Source organism: Molothrus ater, chromosome 15 (assembly GCF_012460135.2).
Source record: "Molothrus ater isolate BHLD 08-10-18 breed brown headed cowbird chromosome 15, BPBGC_Mater_1.1, whole genome shotgun sequence".
In the NCBI taxonomy this organism is placed as follows: Eukaryota; Metazoa; Chordata; class Aves; order Passeriformes; family Icteridae; genus Molothrus; species Molothrus ater.
Window position 1 is genome coordinate 16,470,210 of NC_050492.2, and position 19,188 is coordinate 16,489,397.

General features: G+C 55.4%; 1 protein-coding gene across 2 annotated transcripts in view; it reads right to left on the reverse strand.

Moving 5' to 3' along the window:
- Positions 1-103: 103 nt before the first annotated feature.
- SH3PXD2B (SH3 and PX domains 2B) overlaps positions 104-19,188 on the reverse strand; it is a 64,924-nt gene continuing 45,839 nt past the window's right edge. Inside the window, exons 7-14 of one of the 2 annotated variants that reach the window (XM_036391940.1) lie at positions 11,503-11,637; positions 10,044-10,148; positions 9,380-9,463; positions 8,122-8,239; positions 6,851-7,077; positions 5,553-5,602; positions 5,275-5,400; positions 104-4,434 (exon numbers count right to left, since the gene is read on the reverse strand). In XM_036391940.1, coding sequence (XP_036247833.1) covers positions 2,956-4,434; positions 5,275-5,400; positions 5,553-5,602; positions 6,851-7,077; positions 8,122-8,239; positions 9,380-9,463; positions 10,044-10,148; positions 11,503-11,637 — 2,324 coding nt within the window. In that variant the 3' untranslated portion in view covers positions 104-2,955. The remainder of the gene's footprint in view (positions 4,435-5,274; positions 5,401-5,552; positions 5,603-6,850; positions 7,078-8,121; positions 8,240-9,379; positions 9,464-10,043; positions 10,149-11,502; positions 11,638-19,188) is intronic. The other variant, XM_036391941.1, reaches the window with a different exon arrangement.

The following is a 19,188-nucleotide window of genomic DNA, read 5'->3' on the forward strand; positions in this document are numbered from 1 at the left end:
ACACAGGTTTCACCAGGGTGCTTGAAACCAGTCAAGCAGTTTATTTTTGTTTCTTAAAAAAAAAAAAAAAGAAAAGAAAAGAAAAAAAAAAAAACAACCCCAAACCCATCAAATAAAAAAAAAATCCATCCCTTAAAGGTGAAGGTATAGACAGGGCATGGACACAGCTACATCTACCTTCTGCTGCCCCCCACCCACCCACAGTAATGGAGATTTATACACATTACATAATATAGAGACACATGGACAGACAAATGGGCTTTGGGAGCCTGGCAGGAGCTGGGCACTGCAGGGCTGATGCCCACCCAGGATGTGCCCAGCCTGCTCTGTCCCCAAATCCCAGCTCCTGGGCCCCAGGCCATGGCACAGCCCCTGCTCTCAAAGGCTGGGCTGTGCCTGGTGGGGGGCTGCCCCCGAGTCTGGGCTGCTTCTGGCCACCCTCCTCCTCCTCACGAGGCAGGCAGGGAGGTCCAGGGAGGAGAGGCAGCCTGGCTTGGGGCACAGGTGGCTGCAGGAGCGGGGGCACAAAGCAGAGGGGGGACAAAGCCCTGCCAGCCCAGCAGCTCCTGGCACCTTCCCCACAGGAACCTGGGCAGGCAGGAGAGTGGAAAAGGGGTAAGGCTGCAGGTGTGGGCACCTCCTGAGGGGGATCCCACCAGGGCACTCCCTCCTGGAAGCTCTTTGGGAAGAAGGGAGCGCTCCTGCCCCACGCTCAGCGAGCCAATACAGTACTTGTGTCAGGAAAACGGAGCACGACCAGTTCTGAGGCTCAGGCTGGGAGGGGAGAGGGAACAGCCCTCCTTCAGAGGCCAGACCACACAAATAGCACAGCCCTCTCTGAGGAGAGCCAGGGCACAGAGGTCTCTGAGACAGAGCTGAGATGAAAAGGCCATTCAGCAAAGGCAGAGCAAGGACACGGTGCCTGGGAAAAGGACACACGGCCCTTCCACCCTGTGTCAAGAGCAGGGATACAGGTCCAGCCCTTCCCACATACTGTAGGAGCTGGATTTGGCTGTGGAACAGCTCTGCTTTAACTCATCCTGTCCCCACTCCTTTCCAAAGACAAGGGATCGAGTGGAGCCAGGCAGAGCTGTCCCAACCCACCCAGGAGCACATCAACACCTCCCGATGTGCCAGCAAGGAGCTTTGTTATTGCACTGCCTTGCAAATGTGGTTTTGCAAAATGCTTTTTGCCAGCTCAGGTGAGTCAGCCCATCAGGGGCTGATGTGCCACCAGAGGAAACCGCAGGTGGGAGGGAGAGGAATCAGCCACACACCGGGGTGAGTGAATTCCCATGGCTAAAAATCAATTTTGGGGCTTCTGGATATGAGGATGGTCAGGATTTCTCTATCAGATCAAACTGCCCCACTGCCCTCCCAGAATGATCCTGGGACTACTGTTTTTTCTGTATGCAAACAGAAGGATCTTCACATTCCCAGGGTGGAAAATATGGACAGAGAAGGAAGTGAGCATCTGGGGGAGTGGAGAACACTCCTTCAATTCAGCCAGCCTCAAATTAGAGGGAAAACTGTCATTATTTTCAGCAGCAAAACAATGTGGCTGCATTGCTCACACTTGCAATTAGACCAGAGAGGGCAACAGGGCTTGGTCAACACCAAACCTGACCCTGCCTTGGCAGGGATGCTGGACTGGATGATCTCCAGAGGTCCCTTCCAGCCCCAACAATTCTATGACTCTGTGAAACCCACAGACATCTGGGTTTAAAGCTCTTCTGGAGAGAAATGTGGCCCTGAAGCTGCAAATAGCCAAGGACAGAAAGGAAGAAAGCAGCACTGGGGAGCAACAGCTCATCCTCCTGCTGGGATAAGCAGCACTGAGGGCAAGGCAGGGATGTCAGCATGGAAAAAGCCCAGGCTCTGCTTGCCCAGAAGCCTCTCCAAGCCAACCTGGCCCACAGGGTGAAATGCAAGAACCTGGAGGACAGGTAGGAGGGGTGACAAACAAGGCAGGCGGCCCCTGAGCACCAGACACACCTCAGAACTGGTGGTGATGAGGAGCTGAGCTCCCACATTCTGGATTGCACTTGATAAATCAGCACCGAGGGAAGGACCCAGCTCCCGGCTGCTGCCCGCCAGCCCGGGGAGCTCAGTGGGTCCTGGAAGGGGTGGTCCCCTCTGAGTCCAACAGGCAGGGCAGTCTGTGTGGGGAGGAGAGCAAAGCATTCCCTTTTCCAGGGGTTTTGGGGTCGTTCTGGTCCTCTGTGCCTTGCATAGAATTCCTCAGCTCCGGAAGCAAAACCCCTCTGATGTCTGGTTGCAGTACTGCAGGGGAGAAGCCTGAGAGCTGTCCTGGAGCAGCACAGCAGGACCTGGTAAATGAGGGTGTATTTTTCCCTATTTTTTTCCATCAGGAGGATGTTGAAGTTAACACTTGTCATCGTAGAGCAGGGAAGGACCAAGGGACGATCCCCGTGCAGGGGGAGCGTGGCACAGCCCTCAACCAAAGACAGAGCTACAGGAACCTGTTCTCAGCAATCATTTCCTCCTTTTTGCCACATTTCTCGTGGCTCTGCTACACCCCTGGACTAAGCAACATGACCTGCAACTCTTGGCTGCGACCCTGAGCTTCAGGGAAAGGCAAATCCTTCTGTCATTTCCTGCATTGGTACCATTCCACCTGGCTGCTGCTGGATCTCTCTCCAGTTCACCACAGAGGTGGCAGAACGTCACTCAAGGTCCATCTCCCCAGCACAGAGAACCACGGAAGCCAAGTCCTTTGGGGAATGTGAGGAGGAGGATGGGTACAGGGAGCACAGGGGTGAGGAGGGGAGGCCGAGCTGCTTCCTCCAGCTGCTGCCAAGGGGCTCCAGCTGGGAAGCGTGGGATCTCAAATTATTATCTTCTCTTTTAAAGCCAGCCTTACAGAAAACTATAAATTAATCTGCTCATTAAATACTCAGGTGAGAGACCAGGGAGCCTCCAGCCATGGAGCAGCTACGGCTTCTTCCGCAGGTAATTGGAAGGGATCCAGCCCTCCCAGCAGGGCCCCCCAGCCAGGACCCTGCAGAACCACCAGCCACTGCTGTTCTTCTCACGAACTTCAAACAAAGTCCCTTCTCTGAAGCTGTTGGTCTCCTCGTCACCTTCAAAATCCGCCACTGCCACGTACAGAGCTTCCCTGGAGATATCGGGCCCAGAGATGGCAGCTGAGGGCCTCTCCTTGGCCTCCCCTCTTTCCACAGGCTTGGAGATGACCTTTGGGTTTATTCTGGCTTTGGCTTCGTCTGGCATGCAGGCAGCGAGGAAGGGCTTGGCTTTGGGAGGGACCAGCATGGGCCTGCCTGGCACTGCTGAGGGCCTGGCCTCGGGGGCTTCCCGCGCCGGGGCCCTGGGCTCGGCGGCCATGGCAGCAGGAGCCCCCATCTTCTTGGGAGGGGGTGGCCTGCGAGGGGGCACCACGGGGCGCTGAGGGGCGTCCCGGGCACAGGGGGGGCTCGCTGGGCCCAGGGGAGATTTGGGCAGTGCCTCTTTGGGGGCAATGTCCAGCTTGGGAGGGGCTTTGCTCTCCGTGCCCGGCCGCTCCGGAAAGCGCCCGCAAGGCTCTGAGGAGAGCGCGGCGTTGCTGAAGGAGCTTTCCCCAGCAGCGGGGTCCTGCTCCAAGGGCTTCTCTGGGCACTTGGCAGGTCTCAGCTTGCTCCGCAGGCTGCAAATGTCCAGTCTGTCATCGGCTGGGGGTGCCTCAGGCCGGGGGGACGCGGCGGGTTTCGGCCTGATCTGAGGTCTTGACTTCAAGAAGGGGTTCTGGGTGATGGGCTCAGGTTTGTCCTCCACAGGCTCAGCTTTTGGCTTGGTTGGCTTGACAATGGGCCGGAGGTTTGGCTTCTTCACCTCCTTGGCCGACACCTTGTGTCCACACTCCAGCCCCATTTCGTTCTTCAGCTGGAAGAGTTTTCCCTTCTCCGCTTTGAGCTCCGGCTTCTTGCTGTCCTTCGGGGCTGCCGACTGCTTGGGTGGGATCATGGGCAAAATCATGCCTGGGGGCTTGGGGGGAGGCCTCTGCCTCTCTAGTAACTCTCCTTCTGATTTGATGATGGACTCCTTCCTGGGTGGGAGGCTGGGCTTCTCCTCCATGTCACGGTCTGAGATCTCCTCGTAGCCCCCGGCGAAGGACAGGTCCCCGCTGTCAGGAGCCTCCTTCCCCTTCCAGTCCTTGCCCCACCTCCCAGTGCAGTCCATGCCATTGGGAGGAGCCTCTGGCAGGGGTCGGCAGGGCCCTGTCACCTCCTCGCTGGCGCTGCCACCATCGGTGTCACCGAGCCGCAGCTGCGCCATCTCGTTGGGGAGGGGAGCCAGGAAATTGGGCCTGGAGGCATTGCTGGTTTTCTTGTACTTGTCAATGAAGGTGGCAGGGGCCCAGCCCTCCTTCTCCTCGATCTGGATGTACCACCAGCCGCTCAGGTTCTTCTCAATAACCTGCCAAGGGGGAAAGGAGACCTCAGACAGCCACTCTGCGCTCAGGGGTTGCAGAAATGATGGCAGGGTGACACATGGCCTTGTGCTGCTCCAGCCAAAAGCCTTGGAATCCCAGCAGTGGCATCCTAAGGGGAGGGACGCCTGGTCCTGGCTGCCAGGGAAGGAAGAGGGCTGAGGAAGAGCTGCTGAGCTGTCTCTGTCCCTCATCCATCCCAGAGAGGGATGCTGGGTGCTGGCCACAGCGTGGCACTGTTGGAGCAATGAAGCAGCAGCAGCAGCAGCGATCCCGTGTGGATCCCACCCTGCCCAGCCTGTCTGCAGCTCCAGGAGTGGGGCTGGGGCCTGGCAGGGGCTGAGTGGGGCAGCCCTGAAGGAAAAATCCTCTTAGAGAGGCGCAAATCACATCTGCACATGGAGAAAGCAAAATCCCATCTGCAGGAGGGGTTCTGCCAGCAAAGAGGGTGTGCTAGGAATTTGGAAGGGCTTTTAACTTTACACCTGGCCTAACTAAGAGGAAAAACTCCATCTGCAATGCCATTCGTGGTGTGGGTTTATTTTCCATTTGCTCAAACAGAGCACTCACACTTGGGGGACAGGAGGCCACGAAGAACTGTGTGGGGCCAGAGTCTCTTGAGCTCCTACAGGTTTTTATGCCACTCTCAGAGTCTGGAATGCTAACAGAGACAAAACCATGCCTGGTTTGCACCCAGAGCACCATGGGGAGCAGCTCTCCCTGGCCTGGAAGGGGACCCCTGCCCAAAAGGTGCCAGGGCAATGGCAGCCAGGAGCACTGCCCTGAAGTGACAGTGACAGTGTGTGAAGGGAAGTTGACAGTCTCACCTCTACTTTCATCCCTGCCTGGAAGCTGATGCCATCAGGGATGGTGGTCTGGAAGTCAGCAATGGTGTAATATTCCTCTTCCACTTGAGGGGGGACAGGAGGCTTAGGCAGGTTCAGACCACGGGGCTGGAACAGGAAAACAGAAAAGTCATCAGTGTGTTTGTACAGCAGGTGTGACACCACATCCAGGCACGGGGACAAGATCCCAACCAGCCACCAGAGCTCCTTGCAGTGCTCCCCTGTGCCACTGCTGCCCTCCCACACCAGCTGGCACTTACTATGGTGAGGTCTCGGCGAGGAGGTGGCCTCTGCCTCATCTTTGGTGACTCTGTGGAGGAAGAATTCCAGATGCTGTTGAGTTTCTGGCTTTTAAGCACATGTTCATGAAAGACAAGTGAGAGACAGAACAGAAAGGCAAGGACTAAACCTGTCCCAGGGAAAGGAACCTGAGGAACCCATCAGCCCAGAACCCATCAGCCCAGAACCCTGAGTGGCACAGGTCCCCCAGGTCTCAAGGGTATCCCAGCTTTCAGGTTCTCCTGGGAAATGCAGCTGAGGTGACCATGTGAAATTTTGCATTGCAGGACTGACCCAGAGGACCTGGCCTGCAGAGGGGTTAAGATCACAGAATCCCAGAATCATGGAATTGCCTGGGTTTGAAAAGACCTCAAAGCTCATCCCATTCCACCTCCTGTCATGGGCAGGGACACCTTTCATTATCCCTGTCCAACCTGGCCTTGGGCACTGCCAGGGATCAGAGGCAGCCACAGCTGCTCTGAGCACCCTGTGCCAGACCCTCACCACCCTGACAGGGAAGGATTTCTTCCCAATATCCCATCTAAACCTGCTCTCTGCCAGTTTGAAGACATTCTCCCTTGTCCTGTAAAACATCCTCTCAATTTTCCTGGCAGGCTCCCTTTAGGTGCCCCAGTTTCTGAGAGGAGAACATCCTCCAGCTGATCCTGGAGCCTGGGAGAGGATCCCCAGCCTGGGAGGGAGGAGCTGTTTGGAGCCCACCTGAGGCCATGTTTGACCCCACCTGAGGCCATGTTTGGAACCCACCCTAGGCCATGTTGGAGCCCATCTGAGGCTCTGTTTGAGCCCACTCAAGGCCATGTTTGGAGCCCACCTGAGGCCATGTTTGAGCCCACTAGAGGCTGTGTTTGGAGCCCACTCAAGGCCGTGTTTGGAGCCCACCTGAGGCCGTGTTTGGAGCCCACCTGAAGCTGTGTTTCAGGCCCACCTGAGGCCATGTTGGAGCCCACCTGAGGCCATGTTTGGAGCCCACTCAAGGCCATGTTTGGAGCCCACCTGAGGCCATGTTTGGAGCCCACTCAAGGCCATGTTTGGAACCCACCTGAGGCCATGTTTGAGCCCACTCAAGGCCGTGTTGGAGCCCACTCAAGGCCGTGTTGGAGCCCACCTGAGGCTGTCTCTGGAGCCCACTCAAGGCTGTGTTTCAGGCCCACCTAAGGCCATGTTGGAGCCCACCTGAGGCCATGTTTGAGCCCACTCAAGGCCGTGTTGGAGCCCACCGGAGGCCATGTTGGCCCCACCTGCCCTGCCCAGCACTCACTGCGGCGGATGTCGGCACTGGGCAGGGCCCGGCTCTCCAGCCTGCTGTCCCTCTGGCCCCCCAGCCCGTCCTTGTCCCTGCTGGCCAGCAGCTGCTGCCTGGAGATGCCATCCAGATCCAGGGCACCGGAGTGAGCCGAGGAGCCCGAGCCCAGCTTGGGTGGGAACCCATCTCCATTGCCCTTCCTGAGGTAGGAGGCAGGGGCCCAGCCCTCCTGGCCCTGGTACCTGTGGGGACAAGGACAGCAGGGTCACTGCACAGAGCCCCTGGGACACGCCGAGGACGTGAGCCCAGAGCTCAGCACACACCTTGGCAGCTCTGGGCAACAGGAGCTTGCCAGGCTCTCCATGGCACCAGCAGAGCTCCCTCATGGCTAATGCTCCCACACAAGCTGGCCCCAGCCAGGGCCAAGCAATGGGAGTGCTGTGAAGCCCAGTTTTCACCTCAGCAATGGCACCGGTTCAGGAGTGAAGAGCTCTGGCAGGGAAAGCAGAGGGAAAAACACGAGGGCTGCTGCTGGGATTGATGTACCTGGTCTTGGAGAGAGCACAAGCCCTCTCCCTGCTGGCAGCCTGGATCCCTTCCCTGCTCTAAATCTGTTTAGGAGAGAAACCAGCCCTGTGACCTGACTGAAAACCACATGCACAGTGCCCCTGCCATGCCAGACCCTCCCTGCTGGCTGGGCTGCAGCCACCTCGTTCAGATGGCACCAACTACCGAGTCTGTAATTGCCTTTCGAGCTCCTGTGGCAGCTCTCCTGTGCCTCACACGTCAGTGGATGTGTTTCTGGGGCTGTGCTGCTGCCAGGAGCACAGGTTCAGTGTGAGGTTATGAAAATTGCAGTGTGTCCTCCCACCCTGAGCAAGCCCGGCCGTTTGCTCCACCACAGAGAAGAGAAAATGAGCTTCCAGCAGAAAACAAACCTCAGCTGGGGATGGGCTGGAGCCTCTGGCACACAGCAGAGCTGGCCCAGACCTGGCCATTCCCTGCAGGAGCCTCCAACAGAGCCAGGGGATGCAGCCAGCCCTGGGACATCCCTGGGTTTCCCCATCAGCAGGATGTGACACCCACTAAAGCCCTGCTGGAGGACACAGCCACCTCCCAGCACAGGAAATCTGGGCAGCTCAAAGATTTTCAGCCAAAGCTGTGCTTGAACATCAAATCTGTCAAGGTGGAGAGAAATGAGTTCTGGAACTCTGCCCTCCCCAGCTCACAGACTTGCCTTGGGAATGGACATCCCACAGCCCCAGCTGCAGTGCCTGGGACAGTACCTGATTTTCCACCAGCCCTCCAGGTTCTTCTGGGTCACCACCACCACGGCCCCTTTGTCCAGGTTCATCTCATCCTGGTCTCTTGCAGTGTAGGGGTAAATCACTGTGTACTTCTCCTCTGGTGGAAAGAAAGAGCAGCTTCACTGAGGAGCTGTTTGATGGGAACCTGGCCTCAGCTGACAAATGGCTATGAAGTGCTTTATAAAATGATAATTCTTGTAATTTAGGTGCAAACATACAGAGATACACGACCACTCAAAGGGAAATGACAGTGAAATGTATTTGGAAATGTAAACCTTGGTGAGCTGCTCTGGCCCAAGAAGTTCTCTGAAACAGTTTCTCCTCTCCCTTAGGACTAAAGACTTTTCACAGCTCAACACAGAACCTCTTCCATGCATTCATTTCAGCTCAAATTTCATTCTCAGAGTCTTTAAAGAGGAACCATCCTCTGAAAGGGGAGAGAAATCCCACAGGCATGAGGAGACAACCCCATTGACACAGAGGTGCCCTCAAACTGCTCCAGAGCAGCAGATCTGCAGGAGCATCACCATTTAACCCCCAGGACATTGGTCAAAGCCATGTGGGGAGCCTGGAGAAGAACCTGAAGTCACGTCCACCAGAACAAAGGATGTTAAGCAGGAATGTGAATGTTCTTTCCTTCAGGAGGAAGGAGAAACATCCTAAAAGCCATGCAGCCATGTCAGACAAATGGGTCCATCCATCCTCCCCCTCCCTCAGCTTCCTCTCTGGAAGAAACACAGGGAAACAATTGCCTGTGCTTACACAGTGCCTTCACAACAGGGTGAACACCATTCGGGGAAAAATCTCCCTCCAAAATTCACCCCTCTGACATCCCTACATCCCCACCATGCAGGTTTCCTGGATTTGTCTTCTGGGAGTGGCACAGCTCTGGAAGGGACTGATTTTCCACCCCCTTCATGCAGAGGAGACCAAGCAGAGAATGTCCTGTCACATCCAGCAGGACCTTCTCCTCCTGACCCCACCCTGAGGCACCAACCCAGGTTACTGCAGGAACTGAGGCAGCAGCTGGGAGAATTCTGCACATGTGTGCTGGGGGAAAGCAGGAACTGCAATTTCTGAGCCCAAAACATGAGAAGGAAGAGCTGAGAGAGGAGAGGGACATGCACAAGGCAAGGGAAGGCTGAGGAGCAGGGGTGGGCATGCACAGCAAACCAACATGCACACAAGGCTCCAAGCACAACACAGGGGCAGCCAAGAAAGGCTCTGTGTGCTCCACCTTGAGCCCATCCAGGGGTGTACAAGTCCCCGAGGGTCCGGCAGCGGCCAAGGTGCCTGGGCAGAGACCAGTACCTCCATGGCACTGGGAGCAGCATGGGGAGAGCACGAGAAGGACAAGAGAGGACGTGAGGAGGTGGCACTTCATGTCCAGGAGGAGACAGGGCTGACACAGAGACTCTGCTGGCCTGGAGCCCTCCCCAGGCTGAGCCCCCCAGACGAGGGGCTGGGCCAGCTCTGCTCTGCCCTGGGCACACAGAGGCACTGGCAAGGATCTGTTATCCAGGGACACCTGGGATTTGCTCCAAGGACAGGCTGGAACCTTGCCTTTCCCACACTGTGTGCTCTTTGTCCTGCACATGCACTGTCCAAGGACCTGGGCTTTGCTCCTCCTCCAGGGCAGGTGAAATAGCTCCCTGGGCTGAAGGGAGGCACTGGGGTGACCATTGGCACCTCTGTGGAGGAGCAGAGAGGCCAGGGGATGCAGCACCAGTGTCCAGCTGCCCCACTCCTGCTGCAGGACCATTCCTGGGGTTTTGTCCCTTTTCCCAGGTTTCGTTCCTGGGGTTTGCCTCTCCCAGGCTCGTGCTCTGCCCCACTTAGGGAGGGTGAGGCAGTGCCTCCAGCAGAGGAAGCTGGGGCAGATGCCTCCAGCAGCTTCTTACCTTCATCAGGCTGCATTGAGAACTCATCCTGGACTCCATCCTGGGCCTCCAGGCAGGTGGCTGGCACCCAGCCTTGCTCCTCCAGCGTGCTCACAAACCACCAGCCTGAGGAGAAAACAGCAGGAGGCTCAGCCAAGGGCTCACACCAGCCAAAACTCCCTCCCTCCCTCCAAACCACGTGCCTGGGGGGCTGTGACCCCTTTCTTGCATCTCCATGGGAAGCTGGGGTGACCCCAAAGCAACAGAGCCAAGCACAGGAGAACTGCAGCTGAGTGACATCTAAAAGTACAATTCCCTCCCCAGGAAAACCAGGAGAGGCTCTGAGAGCTGAATGGCTCCAGCCACTGCATTTGCTTTTGGTTTTTTCTGCCCCTTCATGGTTCATTCTCCCTCAGTGTGGGTCAGCAAGCCTGGGCTAATTAGCAGAGATGAATACCCTGTGTGTGAATCGATGGCTGAGCCCTGCTGCGCTCGCCTTCTCTACATTTGTGGAAACAGCAGAACTGAAAAGCCACGAGCAAATGCAGGATTTAAAACATCAGCTCTCCCAGTGGAAGCCCAGCCAGCTCCAGAGAGACCACAAGCAATTCTGGGCCCCCCTGTGTGTCCAATCAAAACCAATGCTTGCTGCTCGTTATTAAAAGCACAATTTGTGTCTTTAGGGGGGGAAATAAAGACTGAGTGTCACCCTCAGAACCCCCCCAGTGAGTCATTTAGAAAGACAACCAGATTGTCAGGGAGGGAATCAGCTACCTGCATGGGAGGGAAAAGCAGGGCTGACCTTTGATAAATAAATGATTTTCCACAGCTTTTGAGCTGGCTGTGCTAATCGTTTCATTTGCTTCAGGGTTGCTTTTATTTCTCTCGTTCTCAAACAGAGCTGCTGGTGCAACTGATCCTCTGGCAAGCAGGTCTCCAGAGCTGCTAAAATCTATTTTCATTGAACTCCCCCCAACAGGCAACATCTGTAAGCTTCAGGGAATAAATTCTCCATGCCATGGCTCAGTCCCTTTGCAGGGAATAAATTCTCCATGCCATGACTCAGTCCCTGTGCAGAGGTTAAGAGCGAGTTGAAGTTTGGAAGCAAGCGAAGAGCTCGGCTGCTGCCCACAGGAATTGTGAATACACCAAGGGGCCTTTCATGGCCACCACGAGAGTGTCCCCCTCTGTCACTCACTAAACCCAGCCTGCCAAGCCCAGGCATGGCTTTTGTCCTCAGCACACTTCAGCCAAGTTTTCCAGCTCCAAGAAGCACCAAGACTGAGGAAGGGGGACGGCACCGGGGAAATCAGCCCTGAGAGAGAGCCCTGCAGGCTCATCCACACTGACAGAGCAGAGCTGCTTCCTGCACACCCCACCTCAGCATGCCTGGGGGCTGTTCTGCCTCAGGAGAACACTGACAGCCCAGGGCTGCTCCTGTGCAGCCCCAGCAGCCTGTGCAGAGCCCAGCTCCCTGTACCTGATTCATTCTTCTCAATGATATCCACCACCTGGCCCACGCACAGGCTGATCTCCGAGCTCTCCTGCTTCTGGTAGTCGGCCACCACGACATACTGCTCCAGCACCAGGGGCTCGGCCGAGGCACAGTCAGCTCCTGCACAGGGAAGGGGACAAAACCGACCCGTGTGCCAGGTCAGCACTGTCCCCAGGGCACGGCCACCGCCACCCAGCAGCTCCAGGACACCCTGGGGACCCGGCGTGAGAGGGGGGAGCCAGAGCTTTGGGCAGAGTGAGGGGGACAGAGATCAAACCAGCAGCCAGGTGAGGTGGGGACAGCCAGGTGAGACCTGCAGCAGCCCACCAGAGCCATCCAAGCAACCTCCACCAGCACAGGAGCTCACGGCAGCCTGGATCTCCCTGGGGTTTTGGTGACTCCCCTGAGCACATTGGCTGCCCCAGACACAGAGCCTGCAGCGGGTTCTGCTGGGCTGAGGAGCCCCAGAGCCCCAGATGGGAAGGGTTTGTAGGATGGAGGTGTTTGTAGGACAGGGCACATCCCCTGAACTCCCAGCCCCGCTGTGCTCAGCCCCTCGGTCTGCTCTGCTCCCTGCCCAGCTGCACATCCCGGTGTCCTGGCAAAAAAAATGGGGGAAAATACCCCGAGGAGGAGCAGAGAGGGCAGAACACGGCGGGAACAAAGCGATGCTGTGGGGAGCGAGAGCCGGGGAACGGAGCTGGACCGGCGGCAGGGGGCACTGCGGGATAAGCCGGGAAAACCATGGGATCACCGGGACACCGGGATAACCATGGGATAACCGGGACAGCGGGATAACCATGGGATCACCGGGACACCGGGATAACCATGGGATAACCGGGACACCAGGATAACCATGGGATCACCGGGACACCGGGATAACCATGGGATAACCGGGACACCAGGATAACCATGGGATCACCGGGACACCGGGATAACCATGGGATCACCAGGACAGCGGGATAACCATGGGATCACCGGGATACCAGGATAACCATGGGATCACCGGGACACCAGGATAACCATGGGATAACCGGGATACCAGGATAACCATGGGATAACCGGGACACCAGGATAACCATGGGATCACCGGGACACCGGGATAACCATGGGATAACCGGGACACCAGGATAACCATGGGATCACCGGGACACCGGGATAACCATGGGATAACCGGGACACCAGGATAACCATGGGATCACCGGGACAGCGGGATAACCATGGGATCACCAGGACAGCGGGATAACCATGGGATCACCGGGATACCAGGATAACCATGGGATCACCGGGACACCAGGATAACCATGGGATAACCGGGATACCAGGATAACCATGGGATAACCGGGACAGCGGGATAACCATGGGATCACCGGGACAGCGGGATAACCATGGGATAACCGGGACACCAGGATAACCATGGGATCACCGGGACACCGGGATAACCATGGGATAACCGGGACACCGGGATAACCATGGGATCACCAGGACACCGGGATAACCATGGGATAACCGGGACAGCGGGATAACCATGGGACCACCGGGACACCGGGATAACCATGGGATAACCGGGACACCAGGATAACCATGGGATCACCGGGACACCGGGATAACCATGGGATAACCGGACACCGGGATAACCATGGGATAACCGGGACACCGGGATAACCATGGGATAACCGGGACACCAGGATAACCATGGGACCACCGGGACACCAGGATAACCATGGGATAACCGGACACCGGGATAACCATAGGATAACCGGGACAGCGGGATAACCATGGGACCACCGGGACACCAGGATAACCATGGGATAACCGGGACACCGGGAGCAGAGTAGAATCACCGGGACAACTGTGAGATAAGTCGGAATAACCGTGGAATAACTGAGACACTGGGAGAACTGGGACCTTGGGAGAACTGTGGGATAAACCAGGATAACTGGGGGATAACCAGGACAGTGGGACAACTGTGGGATAAAACTGGGATAATGGGAGAACTGCAGGACAACCGGGACGCCGGGATAATAACATGGGATAACCGGAACACCGGGAGCACTGGAGGATCACCGGGACACCGGGAACAGGGCAGATAGGGCGGGACACCAGGAAGACTGTGGGATCACCGGGAACACGGTGGGATAACTGGGACACTGGGAGCACTGTGGGATCACTGGGAGCACTGTGGGATAGGGCAGGACACCGGGATGTCCCACACACGTCCCGGACACTGAGGTCACACGGAGCACTGCCAGCCCTGCTGTCACCAGAGGGGAGCGAGGCCAGCCTGGTGCCCAGTTTGTGCTTTCAGCACCATTTCATTTAGGGCAGAGTCTGGATATGGATCCCCCCAGCCTGGCACTGCCTGCTGCAGCACAACTCCCCACTCACACCTGCCACCACCCCACAAACGTGAGTGTCCCCCACACAGAGCACAGCTGCCCTTTGCCCACATGCCAGGGAGCCCATGGAGCACCAGGGCTTGGCAGGAGACTGCCAGTGCCCAGTGTCCAGCCAGGCATTCCTGCACTTACATCCCCCATGAAACAGGCACGGGGCACTCAGGTACCCAGAGCACCACAGCACTTCCCTGTCTGCCTCCAAAAACCTCCAAAAAGCACAAAAGTCTCAACAAAACCTCGTCCAGGACTCCTCTGCACTGGGATAAGAAAAGGTAAAGGTACAGGCAAGGATCATGGCACAGTTTTACAGCCCTGATGGGATGAAGAGAAGGGAACCCCAGAAGCAAAGGAAAGGGGGGAGGCCACCAGGACAGTGACAGGGAGGGAATGATTGTGCCATTTGTGAAAAAGACCTTTAGAAAGGGATTGTTAGGGGTGTCAGGATCTGCTGTTGTACCTGGAGCTCCTGCTGGACCCAGAATTGTGTTTCCTAGCAGACACTTCTCTGTCTGATTTGAATTTTATGCCAAGGGGAGAACAGTTGTTCAAATGCTCTTTTGCTAAGGGGGAAAGATGAGCAGGTGCATTTTATTCAACCACTATTGGTGAATGTTGTGTGAGGTGATTGGAGGCCCTGATGTGGGTTACTTGAGGTCATTTGGGATTACTAGAGGTCATTGGAGTCCCTGCTAGGCATTGTTTTAGTTCATCTGGGGTTACTGGAGGTCATTAGAGTATTTTTTTAATTGATCCGGGGGTTACTTGAGGTCACAGGGGTTACTTGAGGTCATTGGAGTATTTTTTAATTGATCTTTTGAATTGATCTCTAATGCCCCAGAGATCTGGACTTCCCAATGGAAGAGAAGGATGGGAGACCTTGGCTATCAGGATCCATCTACAAAGATTACTGGGCTAATATGAACTCTCCTTGTCTACTTTATTCTCTGTTTTTACCTGCCACACCTGGTGCAGAGACCTGGAAAAGTCAGGAGGGGGTGTTTCAAATGTTCCAGGTGGTTAAAAAGTAGAGTTTGTAAAGACAAATTGAGAGGTATGAGGAGGGGTTGAGAGGAAAGATGTGTGCTAAGGTGCCATCCTCATCCTGAAGGACAAGATCTAGCAGGTCCTCAGGACTGCCAGGATGTTCTGCTGCCTCCTGGAGAAGTTCTCCTGTTCACAACCTCTCCCAGCTGCTCCTGAGAATGCCAGACCACAGCCAAGGCTGCAATGAAGCACGTGTCTGCAGGGCAGTGTTATTTCAAGGAAAAGGAAGGAAATGGTCTGTGCCCATAAACAGCACCCTGCAGAGCTCCAGGTGAGCTGGCCAGTGCAGAGGATCTGTTCCTGCCCAGGAAAGCTTCCTACACCCCAAAACCCAAAGGTGGGGCAGCAGGCAGAGCTCAAAATAGCCCTCAAAGTGAATGGGGGATGCTGGGACTATCTCTTCTAGCAGCTCAATTAAAGGTTTGTGCTTAAAGGGATCTGAGGATCTACCCAGCCCTTGAGAGAAAAATAACAACTGCAGGAAGAGATAAGTACTCCCCTTTCTGCCTCCCTCCTGTAATTACACCCGTGCCTCCGAGGCTATTTGCAGTTTCAGCAGCCAATTCTGGATCCTCCAATGTGCCCATTAAACCAGAAGAGAAGTGGTAAACCGAGTTTGGAGGAAGAGGTAGGCGTTAATTCCAGGAGCATTTCACCTGCCCTAATCATCCTCAACCACAAAAACACACCCTGGAGGGAGCAAAGCATCCTGAGCACAGCCAGACCTGGGTTCCTCAAAATAGCACCAGTGTAAGGCTGCCCAGGGAGGTGGGAGACAGCACCAAAGCTCTGAGCTGGGGAGAGGAGGAGGAACCCCCAGAGAGGGGTGTGCAGGCAGCTCAGGCAGGAGCTGGGCATCCTCAGCTGGGACAATGACATAAATGTGGCCTAGAGAAGGGGAATCCACTGAGCCAAGGGACCGCTGAGGCCTTGGGCTGGGCTGGCAGAAGCGATGCTCACCCTGGATGCAGGCCCAGAGCTGACCCAGGGCTGCTCCCAGCAGTGACCTCACCCTCAGCCAGCACAAAAATCCTTGCAGGTTTTGTTTGGCCAGAAACTTGGCCTTTCACCCAAGGGTTGAGATGTACCAACCCAGCAGGAAATCTCACAGATATGGGGGTGCTTGTGATCCTTTCCCTTTTCCTTTCCTCTTCCCCTTTCCTTTCCTTTCCTTTCCTTTCCTTTCCTTTCCTTTCCTTTCCTTTCCTTTCCTTTCCTTTCCTTTCCTTTCCTTTCTCCTTTCCTTTCTCCTTTCCCTTTCTCCTTTCCCTTTTTCCTTTCCCTTTTTCCTTTCCCTTTTTCCTTTCCTTTCCCTTCCCTCGTGCCAAAAGTGAGAACTCCTGACAGAGCTTGGCCGCTGGTGCTCCCAGAGGGAAACAAAGAGCTCAGCACTGAATTAGGGGCACAGGTATTTGGGTTTGAAGGCTGTTGTACACTCCAGCCTTGGCCTAATGCATCTGCCAATAATGTCATTGTTTGGATGAAGTCCCTTCCTCCCCTGCCTGTGTGGGTCAGATCAGGGCAGCCCCTCTTCTCCCAGCCCTGAGGGGTTTGGGATGATCAGCACTGCAAGGGGGATGGGCCTTCCTCCTGCTCTCACTGAAATGGGCCCTGAAGGCTCTGCTGAATTCTTTGCAAACCCTCTCATCTCCCCAGGGATTCTTCCAGAATGTGGAAAACAATCACATGGAAATACCATCCAGCAGTGGGGCTTCGGGCAGCTCCCCTGAGGCTCCTTCCCTGCCTCTCCTCAGCCCAAACACTGCAGGGACATTCCCCAGCACAGCAAAAGGGACGTAGGCACAAAAAACCCAGCGAAAACCGAACTGGCAAAGGGGCATTTGAGGTCTCTGCCAGCCTCCTTGGGCAGCTCCAGCCAAATATAAACTCTGGAGGCAGTTTCAGGCTCGCCTGCACCAAGCCATGCTCTCCATCTGTGCTTTCTGCGAGAGGCAGAGGGAACAGAAACGCTCCAACAATCAGGGGACTGATGGCATGGCTGCTTTTAGACAAACCTAAATCAGGGCCAAGGCAGAGCCCCAAAGTCTGGGATAATCCACCCCCTGCAAGCTGTGCAGAGCCCACGCCTCAGGCTCAGCCAGGCGGGATTCCAAGTGCTGTACAAAAAGCTAAGCAAAGAAAGCAGATTTGATTTCCAGTGCTCACACACACCAGGCCCTCCTCGAAACCCCAAGTGTCATCTGAGTCTCGTGGTCACCACAGGAGCAGCACTTTAACCCACTCTGCATCCCAGTGTTTGCTCAAATCCCATTTCCAAACCCAGCCTGCACTGCCAGCACCTCAGAGCTCTTCCCAGCACTACTCAAGAGCAGCTCACCCCCCCTCAGGCAATTGGGAAATTGCCTTTTGGACAATCCTCGTGATTGTTGTTTGTTAGCAGCTGTTGGATGACCCCTCCTCAGGGACACCCTGGATTGAAGGAGTGTTTTTTGTGCCTTGCTGCACATTTGCTACCTCAAAGCAGGCCTGGCCTGAAGACCCAATGAGCCACCAGGGATTTCCTCAAGGTGTAGAAGGAGTTGGGGTGACAGCAGCTGAACCAAATTCTGTTTCTGCTGCCAGGAAATGCAAGGCAGTGAGATGAATCTGAACATGTCTGGCATGAGGCATCAACCCTGTGTAAGGTTACTGAGAGCAAACACCTTTCCCTGCTGGCTGCTGCCAGGGCCAGAACAGCACATCCTGCCCTGCCAGAGCTTGGATGTTATCCAAACTCTTCCTTCTCAGTGGAGAACTCCTGCTTCTCTAACAGGCAGCGCCCTTAAATTGAATTTTGCCCTCATTGAACTGAGTTATGCAGCAGAAATGTTCTTCCTCTTCTCAACCCTAGAGAGGCCTCTCCTTCTCTTGTCCCCAGCACTCCAGAACAGAGCCAGGCTGTGCTGGCAAATGGCTCATGAGGGTTTAAAATGTCCATCCCAATGTCCTGCTTAGACAGAGAGCAGTCAGAGATTGAGCAGAAAATGCTGTCAAAGGTTTGAACAGGTTAAAACCCTGTGAGCCCCACAGGAGAGCACTCAGCCCATGAGAACAGATCCAACCCAGGAGCCCCAACCACACCAGAGCTTCCCACCTGCATCCTACTGTCACAGACATCTTTTATGAAAAATCCTTTTGCTAGGATTTTTCTCCTGAGAAGCTGAGAGGCCTCAGAAATGAAATGTAAACAATAATTACCTGCTGCTGTGGAATGCAACAGGTGCATCTGGGATTGGGCTCATGTGGTTGTTTCTAATTAATGGCCAATCACAGCCCAGCTGTCTCAGACTCTCTGGTCAGTCACAAGATTTTATTATCATTCCTTTCTATTCCCTGCTACCCTTCTGATAAATCCTTTCTTCTATTCTTTTAAATACAGTTTTAAGATATCATTTTCTTTTAATATAATATATATCATAAAATAATAAATCAGCCTCCTGAAACATGGAGTCAAGATTCTCATCTCTTCCCTTGTCCTGGGACCCCTGCAAACACCACCACATCCTACCCCCAGCCTCAGTGAAAACATCAGCTCCTGAAGGAGGGATGAGCTGCAGCTCCACTGGAAAAGGGAATGGAATCTTTGAGTCCCTCCTGGGCCTGTCCTCCCTCCTGCAAGAGGATCCCACTCACCCACAAGGGGGTTTGCTCACACAGGTGATGGCAGTGCCAGTTCTCTGGCCAAAATCCTTCCCACCACTGATTTCAGCAGGATCTCCACGCAGCCAAAGCTCAGACCTTCTTTCCCAAAGAATTTCACATTATTTTTATACCTTCTGCAGCTCCAGGAGCTGAAAGACGCCTCCTTAACCCATGGACCAAAGGCTCTTCCACTCCTGTCTCCTGCTCTTTTTGGGAAGCTCAAATAACCCTAAACCACACCAACAAGGGGGTGTTTCAGAGATGTCCCCCTCTCCTGAGGAGCAAGGGCAGAGCATCCCAGACCCCAGCCCCTTCCCAAGGCCCCCAGGTGGTGCCATGGTGAAGGAGAACATCCAGCTGCACCACGAGACTCCCAGCCCCACACTGCCCCCCAGGCAGCTCAGACATTCCCCTGAACTCCTGAAATATTTCACCCCCAACCCTGCAGACCCTCAGCAGGCCCTGGGGCACGTCCCCTGCCCGTGGAGCTGCACCAAGAGCCAAGCCCAGCCCCTGTGCCACCACCCCGTGTCCAGCAGCCACCACAGAAAGGCACGGGGGATGGATGTGACAGCTTCTGGCAAGG